The sequence below is a fragment of the Argiope bruennichi genome, chromosome X2 (assembly GCF_947563725.1).
Source record: "Argiope bruennichi chromosome X2, qqArgBrue1.1, whole genome shotgun sequence".
NCBI lineage: Eukaryota > Metazoa > Arthropoda > Arachnida > Araneae > Araneidae > Argiope > Argiope bruennichi.
Genome location: NC_079163.1, coordinates 76747021 through 76759341, shown reverse-complemented (window position 1 = coordinate 76759341; position 12321 = coordinate 76747021). Strand labels below are relative to the sequence as shown.

The window sequence follows — 12321 nt, the reverse complement described above, 5'->3', positions numbered from 1 at the left end:
GAGAATTGTTCGTTTCATTTTTTTTTCATTCAAAATATATTTTTAAAAAAATACCAATTCTGTATTTTTGGATTTTACAAGAAAAAAATATTCTATTATTATAGCTAATGATCGTGGATGACATACATAATATAATATTCTTCCAATAAATAAAAACAAGCTCATATAGCGGATAGTAATTATATGTATGATAAATCAATAACTATATCCGACACATTCAAAACTAGTACTTTAATCATTGTCACTCGTAAGTACTAAACAACCTAATACCTTTGTCATGATTCATCTCTCAAAGTATAAGAAACAGAATCTGCTTCTCTCCGCGTTTCAAAGGATTAGAATATTATCAGGTTTCTTTTTACCAGATTATATTCTAATCCTTCGAACCGCAGACAGAATTACACTTTAAAAAAATTGTGCCAGTACTTCCATTCAGAATTTTTTTTGATTCGATATAGACAAAAAAAATTTTAATTTTTATAACAAATCATAAAAACTAATGTTGCAAATGGAATAATATCTAGTGCAATTTTAGTGCATTTTTTGCTACGTCAATTTTTTAAGCGAAATGATATTCTAGACATTTTAATTCCAAAAAATACCTAAATCTTTTATACCACTAATTTCCTTCATCTTATTTGTTATTAAAATAAGGCTACGTGTCTTGAATTCATTTAACTTAGGTAATCAGAAAGTTTTTTTAATTATTTTTTTATTCTTTCTGAACCCCATCTGACTTTTGTAATCGTAATAGCTTTCGTTCATCCCGTGAATAACTTAATAATAAAATATATTTCCATTGAAAAACAGGAATTCTTTTCATGACATTTCCTACTCCTTATTCAATGGTGTAAGTAAATTAACTGATCTTAGAATATTTTTTTTTTTTCAAATTTTGTAGTTTTTACAAAATCTTACTTTAAGCCAATGGAGCTATCCTGAGCCCCACTTAAATGATGATGCTATTTTAACAAATACTCCATTCTCGGAAACTCTTCAGACAAACATGACGACGATTCTACACCATTACGTTGTAGTGGATAGCGGTATTGTTAGTCTGTCTGACTATCCTTGAACAAGCAGATTTTTGTCCTGTGAATCGGACCTATTTAAATGGTATATTAAATGCAGAAAAGAAAATACCTAGCATGAACTAGATAGTGGAATCTCGGTTGAATCAAGATTCGACGTCAGGCTTTTTCATTTTGAAGTTGAAACATTCTTAGTTCGATCCAGTACTCACGTCAAAATGATATGCTCACCTTTCGAAATTTAAGATCCAAATCCAAAAAAATGCTGTAATCTTTCTTTTTTTTCCTTGAATAATTATTAAACATAAAAATAAAATCTAGAAGTAAAAAGAGAGTTTGGAATGATAATTTTTTTCTCAATTTCGTTACGATTAGTTGTTTACACAGTTTATTCTAGGTACTTGAATTCTAATTTCATTCCAAATATTTAAGTCGATTAATCAATCTTAAATTTGATTACTTGATAATTTTTATACTGGCTTCAAGCCTTAACGTTAGGAAATAAATATATGATAAGAATCTGTCAGAGCTATAAAATGTTGCACATTCTTAAAATTCTGAAATATTTGGAGATATTATTATGCCACTGTTATATTTTAAACGTGCATCAGTGATGGAACCTTAATAAAATGTTTCAAAGTTTTGAATTTGAAAACTTTCAGGGGAAAATTAACAATTACCATTTTAATGACATGTTTACTAACACTCCTGCTCCTATTTTTATGATTATTTTTATTCTGTGCTCATATCAACTCATACTAAGTAGTTGATTATTTAAGTTCTTTAAGGAAAAAGAAATGCCGAAGATCTATAATAACTTTGCCAAAAAAAATATCTTGGAATAGTTTATCAAAGTAGGACACAGACATCATAAAAATAAATGTTATATATTAAGGAACTTGTAAAACAGAATGTATGGCAGAAAAGGTCATAAGTAAAAAATAAAAAATACCTTCTACTATTACAACAGAAAGTCCACTCATGTAACTTTCCTCAAAACTGCCATTACTCTATATCTGAGATCAATAAATTCTTGTGATCTCTGCTATAAGATAATTTACGAAGTTTTTCCCGAAGTTCACTTGAAATTGGCACTACTCGAAGGAAAGAAGCTTTAGCAGAAAAAACTCCAATTATATCTGAATTGTTTTTCTAAAAGATTTATGAGAATTATATCCGAGCAATAACTGATCTTTCGAGTATGCATTTATAGAAATGGCGATTTAAGGAGCTGATGTATTGTAGAACACCACAGAATAGTTCAACAGATAATTAATTTCATATTATTAAAAAAAGTTATGATATGTTGAGGTGAATAAAAAGGGAATTTTTGATATTTATACATTTTGAATATAGATAATTGTTCTAAATATAGGTTTAAAATATTTGTATTTTCTCTGTTTAGTTAATAATGAGTCTTCTTAAAATGTTGGTCATGATCCCTTGTGGGATCGTCTCGGCTTTCACAGTACTTTGTTAGGTACGGAATCTTCAACATCTGTATGCAAAAAAAGTATTCAAAAAAATATTTTAATGGTTTCAATAAAAAATTTTGCTTAATTATTTCAGTTTAATTTATTTTGATATATCATTAATTAAAGCTCCACTTTCTAACTTATTTTTTAATTTTAGGAAAGTGACAAAATTCTTTTTAGCGAATATGAGATGATGGAATTTTTTTCACTGCAGAAAAGCAGTCAGTCGCATGGAGAAAAAGTTTAATAAACCCTGGTATATACATCAGCCAATATGATATATTTTCTAAAACTGTAATCAAGAATTCACTTCTTACTTCATGCATCAAATGTAGAGTTGTGTTCTATGAGCTTACCTTGTTTGTTCATATAGGATTTTACGAAGTTTATAAAACTACTGTTACAGCATATACCAAGCATAAACAGAGATAAAGAAACATCTGTTTTTTTAAATTAGTGCACAAATATTCTCACGCAGTAAATGAGTGAAATATTTTTGAATAGTTATTCCGTTCTAAAGAGCTTAATTTTATACTTGCATAAAAACTTTTATAACTGGCAAAAATAAAAATATTTTGTAACTCAAAACATCTTTTAACACGATATGAAAGTCAGCGTGTTTAAAAAGATATACGTGAAATAAAGATTTATTTTAAAAACGGTGTTATAAACTTCTAATCGGAATGCCAGTCACTAACACTGTTAAAGTACATATGGAGTAATCGGATATTCCAAAGATATTTCGATTAAAGAATAGAAATTCTCATGGTTTAATAAAAAAAATGCCAGAAAAATTAAAAATACTCGTTGCTATTAAGGCTGAAAACTATGAATTTTATGAAAAGATTTAAAGAGTAACTTTAGATATTAGATTGTTTAAAGATTTTATGAAAGTCAGAAATTTTTTATAATTTAAATTAAAAACAATTTTCCAACAAAATAATCAATGAAAATCTTCTTCTATTCAACTGCTCATCAAAGCTGTTTGTTTATGGATAAAAATTTGCCTAGAATACCTGAAAAAATTAATTATTAAAAATTTTAATGTTTTACAAGAAATTGAAAAAGAAAGAATATTTTTTATTGCAAATGTTATTTGATTTTAGAACTTCCAAATTTCGAATGATATTTTCTACCCTTCTACTATTTATTACCATTTCTCTACAATTTTACTTTACTATACTAAATTATGAAGCATTTTAAATGCATAAAAAATATCTTTGTTTTTCAGGCCGTCCAGGGACCGTCTTCCACAGACCAAGACAACGACTGGTACTCCCATCTTTATTCATCAGCAGCACCCCATATTTACAGTAATCGTCATTTTTCAGTTCTCTCTCACAATAGCACTTCGCATTTGCATTCTTCGGTCCCAGCAGAGGGCAACAACGATGTCTTCTCCCTCGTTCTCTACGCTGTTCTCTCTGTTCTGGGTACCACTGTGAACATCTTTGAAATCAGCTCCCTTATTATTCAAGAAAACTTACGCCATCACGGCAATGTCTTCTTGGCTAATCAAGCATTATCCAATCTGTTAATAACAACACTAGGGTTCCCAGCCTCTTGCATAGCAATCCTTTCCAATACTCATCATAATCCTTTCGTCTGTTACTGGCAATGGTACATAGCACTCCTGTCGTTTTCAACATCCAGCCTCAATTACTTTTTCATAGCTTTCGAAAATCTACTCAGGGCTTATCGTAAGCGCCGCAATAGAAACAACACAAATGGTGGAGCTTACTCCTGCTGCTGTGGTGTCAATGTCGTCGTCTTCTGTGTATTCCTTACCTGGATAGCTGCTGGCTTTTGGATATTAGTTCTTGTGTTTTATGAAAAGAAACACGATATTTGCACCAGAAAGTACGGATATAATCTTACTTTCTTGCTTATTCTAGCCCCCCTAGCTCTGAGTGTTCTCACTTTTCTTTGGACTGTCCGTCGCTACAAAAAACATCTGAAGGAGCTCGAATCTCGCCAATGTCTTGAAAGCCGAGAAGAAAGCATGCAGAGGCAATTGTTCAAAAGCAATGCCTTGGCTTTTCTACTATTCCTCTGCTTTTGGATGCCGTTTATTGTATCAATCACAACATCGCCATCTTTCTCGGAAAAAGAGAACGGCAAATACACAACTCCACCACCAACCACATCTAATTATTCCAAACTCGAGTACATAAACAGCCCTGCTGATAGCATTGAAACTCTATTTGGAGTTGCTCAGTCTTACAGCTGCTTCTGTAGTTTGATATATGCGTTTACCAATGGTACCTTTGGGCAGGCATTTATGTATTTGACAAGGTACTTCTGCTGTAAATCCCACCCGGAATTCTCCAAAAGTACCTTTCAAGAAAAGCCCAGAGGTACAGTTCGAGTGCATATAGGCATGGAAACACGCGTAGGGGAACGTAGCACTCGAGCAAATAAACTGATGTCTGTTGTGATGCATGACAGTCCAAGAGGAAATCATTATCTTTAAAAGTGGTGACTTTGCACCACTGACAGCGTGCTCTTGCTTAGTCGTCTTTACTTTTCTATATATTCATATTCAACATTATTTATATAAACATCAAAACCCAAAAATGATGGTTGAAAATCTACTATTTTTAAATCGATGCTATATGGAACCGAGGGTTTCCGCACAAGGTGTTACAAACATTTTTAAACCATTTAAGACTAGTTGATGAATTGTAGATGGATAGTTAAGTTATAGAGTTACTGGAAAGTTAGAGGATTTCTTCAGTCAGAAATATTTAACAATGCTATGTACGCTTGATATCATATCATATCACTTATCACGAGTATTCGGAAAAATTGCTCCTCTCTGTGAAGTGCCCTTAAGAGATTCATTCTCTGAAATCTTCGAACAGAGACCTATCACACCCGAATTAAAAAGAATCTCCTGTACTGCATCAATTTTATCACTGATTAATCGAAAGAAGAAAAAATAGCACATTGGAACTTGAAGGCCCTTACACTAAGTTTAGTTCTAAATAAATTTAATTAATTATATTATGTCTAACTTATAATTCTGAAAATATTTAGAATAATAGTTCAAATGAGCTGAGATTTTACGTTCAAGTCATGGAAAATGCATTCAATGATTTTATGAAAAATCATGTTGACTTCACAAAGTGAAGAAATGCATCATCGTGTTCCATTGATTTGTTTGCTTCGTAGGTAAATAAAATTTTTAATATGTCTAATGACAAAATCAAAACAAATTTTCTTACCAGAAGATTCAGATGCACTCAGAGAAAATATTTATTGAATGAATTTAATTTAATACATATTTCAATATTACCTGCAAGTACAAAGTTTTATCTAAAAAATGGCCAAGGCGTTGCTTCAATGATCCAGTAATTAAACAGGATTTTTTTTCATAAAATTATTCTTCACTTAAATCATTAATAAAATACAATCTCAGAATTTTTATCAGTGTAATAATTAATGGAGACCACAAGGAAAAGTAACAACATCTAATTAACATACTGAGTGCTTCTCCATTTTTAAACAGGAGTTAAAACATCTGATTTTCTATTTCATATGAGGAGACAAGCAAAATATGAATTTTGTCATTATTTAATTTAGAGAAAACTTTCATTTGTTTACTAAAATTTCATTTGATTTGTTGTACAACTACTGCAATTAAAATTTCCGATTTTATTTTTATGATTTTTAACTACATAGAATTTTATCACATATTTTTAAAGTTCCTAACTGTGCTATTGAGTTTTCGAATTTTCATATCTCCTAAAATATATCATATTACATAAGCGAGCTTTATAATTATACAAACAAACTTTTGATGGAAGAATATTTCAAAGATTTATCTTAAGGTTTGGAAACATTTTAATGTATTTGGGATCCCTGTATAAAATTTTTCTACTCATTCTTTATTCACCTAAAATAGTTCAGTTTAATATTTATCATTTTCTCAAAATTTTAGGTCAAAAATTATAACCATAAAGGCATCTATAATGTTTTCTAAGCTCTTTAAATGCTCGGGTTTTTTTTTTTTTTTTTTTTGCTTTTTTTTTGTTTGTTTGTTTAAAATTTTTAAGAAAAATCAGTAAACATTAAAAAAATAATTCATTTAAACATTATTTGATTCCTCTGTTGAAATTCTGCCTTAATGTTTTAGTATACAGTTAAACATGATATCGCGTTTGAAAAAAAAAATCCATTTCAGAAAGTGGTATAATTTATTAAAATATTCGTAAATAAAATTATTCTTCAAAAAAATCATTGACCCTAATTCAGTAATTTAGTTTGGTTTATTACCTATTAAAAATCGGTTAATTTATCGGTTATTAAATTATAAATTTAATAACCGATATTAATAATACTGAATATTCGTGTAATTTCTTTGCGTGACAATGTATAGAACACTTCATAATTATCTTGAGATTATGTCTATCTGCTAGTTTCTTAATATATGCCAAAATAGCAGAAATTTAGGTAAGAAAACAAAGTAACGTTTCTTAAAGAATTTGATATGAGAAGTTTCCCTAAGATTGTAAAAAGATTAATTTTAAAATTTTCACTTCCAAACCCCAAAAATAGCGTTTGTTATAATTTTTCTAAAATATTTCAGCATACTAACAGCTTTTAACATTTATTTTTTGAGAACAGAGAAGAGTCCATATTTGTATGAATATTGTGATTTTGTATAATATTTAAACGGGACCATTATTTTTACCGTTTAACTTTACTGACAATTTCATCTTCGATTTGCTGCTGTTATTCTTCGTTCTAATTAATCCTTCGCCAAACCCTTCAGCGATTTCACCTCAGAAATTTACAAAAAAGAAGTAAAAGAAACTGAGTAAACTCACGGCAGAAATTTGTATGTATTTTAAATCTTACTTCTTATACATGCATATTCATAATTTTCAAATAAGGTGTTCGGAATAGCATTGAACAAATGGAAAAGTGCATTTTGTATTATTTCAAGACTTGCATTTCAGAGTGACTGATATATGATAAACACACTTCATTGCCGTAAAACGCTTTTAAAACTTAATGTTTATTCGAAAGAAAGTAAAATCCTCGTGATATTGAAAGAAAACCAATTGTAGAAAGCACAGCTAAAGTGGGGAAAGAACATTCAGTTAAGAATTGTTTATAATTTTTCCCTACAATTCGAATTACGCATCGCATGCGAGATTGAAATGATTTATTCAAATTGAGGGTACGAAGTTACTAGTAGTAGCTGAAGATTGACGAACTCAATGATAATTTGCAAACAGTCAAGTTATTTCCTGATCAAGTTTCCGATAGCATCAATCTCTTACAGAAAAGTGGAACTTTTTTTGAAATAGGCACTCAGTCAAAATAGCGTAACATGAGAATATATTCTAGAGACATGTGGATTCATGTACCTGTACATCTGAATTTCTCGTATGAGGCACGTTTGCCTCTATTTCATTTACTGGTAGTGCTCTGTGAGAAGATAGCCATTCTTTTGTAATCAGATGAAAGTGTTCTTCAGAAAACACTGTCCAGTCAAAGTAAAGTCAGCGTTCCACATATTAGGAATCTTGGTACAGGTGCTCATTGTGTGCAGGTACATGTTTTTCTGTTCCTACCAGGACCGAAACCTATTCATGTGTTTGATTTGTGAATGAGATTTGTGTGATCAAATCTGTAGATACTTGTTAGTGTTAATCTCTGAAAACTTAATACAGCTGTCATCAGCTTTGCAATCACGCAAAGCAATATTTCCCTTTAATTTCATGCTTGATGTGGATCGTAAATGGACATTTGTTAAATAAATATTATGTAACTCTACAACTGCCTATATGATATCCATTGAATCCAGAACCATATCGAGCACCTGTTAAAAGGGAGCACTGCTGTATCATATAAATTTGTTGACATGAAAGATTAACATTTGATATTAAATGTGATGTATTTTCGTTTACAATGTCGTTTTTGAGCATGTATCTGTGCTTCTATGCTTGTATTTAGGAAATTTTGTAACACTGCTTACCGTGAAATGATTTTTTATGCATGCGGAGTATGACATCAATTTGTTGTAACGTATTTCTTGTCTATCGTAACTTGATTGTACAGTACTTGCACCAAATAAGTTATTTTATACACGCGAAGATTGTCCAGCATGTTTAATATATGTTCACCATGCCCACCAAACTGGTACAATGACCCTTGAGGGTTTAAGTATTAGGGGCATGGCATAACCTTGTTTAATATACGCATGGTCTGATTAACATAAAGTTTTAATAAAAGACTCAAAGAACGACACTTCTCAAATGTTTTCACAAACACATTAAATGAATCATTGATCGTTATTATTTATCCCTCATCCTTTAACGTTTATGAATTATCGATATATCTATCTATCTATATCTATATATCTATATATATATATGTATGTTGTATGTTGTGTGTGGACTATAAAGGCTTGTTTTTTTCAAACACAAAAAGAACTAAAAAAACAAGTTGATAATTGTTAAAATTTTACATGTATCCATTTGTATACATGAATATTACCCCATTGATGTTATTATGTGAATGGTTCAAAGATAACTTAGAAGTGATTATGTTAGATAGTGAATGAACAAGAAGTTGCACGCAACTTTGCATTGTCATTTGGAATATTATATGATGCTGTTGTGATGTTGATGTTCTTATATTCTATTAGAAACAAGTTGATATCTTGTGTGTAGTGAAGGAAAAGATTCCGTATAATATTGCTTTAAATCAAAGAGAAGTGTTTATTGATGTTTTATGTAAATATAAACGTTAAACTATTATGAATTAAAAATATAATGCACTCTGAGCTATAAACATTATGAGCAATTCAAATATAATAAAATATCCTAATATGGCTCATTTTCAGAACTTCATATTTTTTAACTTCTGTTTCGATTCAATTAAGATAGTTTGCATGGCTTAATTTATCAAATTGTATTGATACAATGGAGTGAAATTACACATTTTGACGGAAATATACTTAATATTTAATGATATATCAATATCCTGTGTATAAAAGCGAGTGAGCGTTGTTCTGAGCATTTTGTACTTCTTGGACTTGCACAGTGAAAAGATCATTTGAATTTCTGAGAATTGTAATGTCACCCAAATGTCCAGGCTAAATTAAACCAGGAAATGTGATAATTAAATACAATTTTTTTCATTCAGATTAAGTTTATTAAATCTCTTTAATACTTATTAGCCACTCTTCTACAGCTTGTTTGCAGAAAAAAAAAAGAAATTTAATTTAATCCTTTTCGATTAACTTCTGATAAAAATAGGTGTTTTTAAAGAACGACAATATGAAACGATTCAGATAAAATCTATTTCACTCATCAGTTTAGAAATTTATAATAATTTTAAAGTTAAGCAGGGCAGAATAAAAAAAACCAATAGGCTTTAAAAAAATTCAAAATTGTTTGACTCAGAATAACTTTTGACTTTTTTTTTGTTCGAAAGAATGTCAATATTGTATTTGTAGGTTTGTGAAATCTTGACGCGTAACTGTGTTGAACTGAACACATATATTTGGTGCAATTACTTTTGTAAATTGAAACTTATAACATTTAAAGTTTTACTTTTGGTTCAGTTTTTCATTTTATTTTGGCTACAGGGAATATGCTTTGCTCTTAACCCTAGAATATTATGATAGAATAACTTGATTTTTTCATCTACTTCATTTCACTTACCTATTCTCATTTTCTAGTACGATTTTGCATATTCAAGATCAATAGATTAGAGCAGAATGGAATTTAATCACATGTATCGGTTCGTCTTAATACGGAGAGTGGAGAGTGCTCATTTACGGATTAACCTATAGCTCATCTACGGATTTACCTATAGCTCATCTACGGATTTACCTATAGCATAGCTTTAAAGCGAGCTGTTAATTTATTAAATAATGATATAACTTAAATACCATCACGGCATTGAGTTAATTTATGTATCGCCCTCAACAAGTCTACTTTAAATCTAACTTATCGTGATCTAAATGATATTTTCTCCTGAAAGTTCCAGCAGTAGCGCAGTATTAACTTTTAAGTTTCTTTTGTTCAATCTTTAAGCAAACAATATAGTATCTTAAAACAAAAAATTTCTTTATTTAAAAATCACGTTTATTTTTAATAATAGTATCGTATAAATTTTTTTCTGTTCAATAAAACTTCAGAAAGAATAAAGTTCGTTCTTGTAAGTTTTAATATCCCTTATTTTACGATTAATCCCTTAAAGTAGGGATTTCTTTTCTTTTCTTTTTTGCTTTTAATTTTTTCAATTAATTAGGAAAATTTAAAAATTGACTAACTTGACTTATTTTATTTTTATTTTCTATATTTGTTACTAACAATATTTATCTTTTATATTATTTTTTTTATTTGAAGAAGGGTAATTTTTTATCGAAGTTTAGTTTTAAATTATTAATTAACTTTAGTTTTAATTGATTAACTTCAATTAATAAATTAAACTGATAACTAAATTTTGAAGTTAATTTTCCTGCATTCTTGCGCTCATTTATTTAAATTTCACAACTTTTGTTTGAAAAAATAAAAAATCTTGTATTAAATAGGGCTAGATGAGAAATTTGGGTAGGAAATGATGGTAAACCTGTAAATGAGTATCATGGAGATTCTTTATTCTTTACAATCTTTTGTAATACTCATCTTCAAGCAGATTTAAAGACAGAATACAATTTCTTTAAGGAACAGATGTATGAAAGCTACTTATCCATGAAATAAATGTACATTTTCTGAAATTCAAAATTCTTACTCTAAATAAATTCCAATTGATATTTAACCATTCAGCTCTTAGTTTAGAATCATTTGTTATGATTTAAAAATTTCATAAACTCTATTTTTTCATTCAGAATGAATGAATACAGAAATTTGAATTCGAAATGTGTTATAAGAATATTAATGCGTATCAAGTTTGTAATATTCTAGGGTTATATTAACTTCAGCAACAAATTTTATTTGAAAGCAGATATTAATATCTTATGTATGTGGACTATTGTTGATGAAAGAATAGATGTTTAACCTCCATTTTTTAAAAAAAGAAGAGACATGGAAAACGGATTTGTTATAAACATTTAACAAATAACAAATTTTTCGTCGAATTTATTTTTATTTCATTGACTACTTTGTGAATACTTTTATTTCTTGCAAAACAAATGGGCATTAAAATTTATATGTACATTGTAAAAAGACCTGTTTCTTTGTTCATTTTGAGAAAGTTTACATTATTTCCTGTTTTGTTCATATTCTCAAATAAAAATGTCAAAACCATCATGATTTCATTACATACTAAAAAAAAATTACTTCAATTTTCTCAAGATTTTAAGTAAATATTAGATTCTATATGTGTAAGTTAAAAAAAATTCAAATTTTTTGTTCTAATTCAACAAATATAACTACAAAATATAGAAGAAAAATATAAAATATGAAAAAAAGATTATTAAAATGAGTATATCTGATAAAATTCCAAAAATAAATTATATATAATAACATATGCAATTTACTTGAAAAGGTGAACAATGCTAAGTCCATTCAAAGCATATTATTTGAAAGCAAAATTCATTAAAATGCACTCTTATTTATTATTAAGATCGTCTAACCTTCAATTATCTTTGACGGCAAATAAAACATGCTTCTCACAAAAACAATATTTTCCCATTATCTTTCCAAACACTATCGGGAAAAACAATATAATTCAATATAAATATAATTATATAACAATATAATATATAAAACAACTTTTAAATTAAATTAAACACAGAGTTCACTGAAGCTTCAAAAAATTTTGATTGAAATTTTAGTGATAAATATGAT

General features: G+C 28.8%; 1 protein-coding gene across 2 annotated transcripts in view; it reads left to right on the top strand.

Moving 5' to 3' along the window:
* The window catches only part of LOC129960492 (uncharacterized), an 86436-nt gene extending 80308 nt beyond the window's left edge, over nucleotides 1–6128 (top strand). For both annotated transcript variants that reach the window (XM_056073962.1, XM_056073961.1), the window contains one exon: nucleotides 3738–6128. In XM_056073962.1, coding sequence (XP_055929937.1) covers nucleotides 3738–4979 — 1242 coding nt within the window. In that variant the 3' untranslated portion in view covers nucleotides 4980–6128. The remainder of the gene's footprint in view (nucleotides 1–3737) is intronic.
* Nucleotides 6129–12321: the final 6193 nt, after the last annotated feature.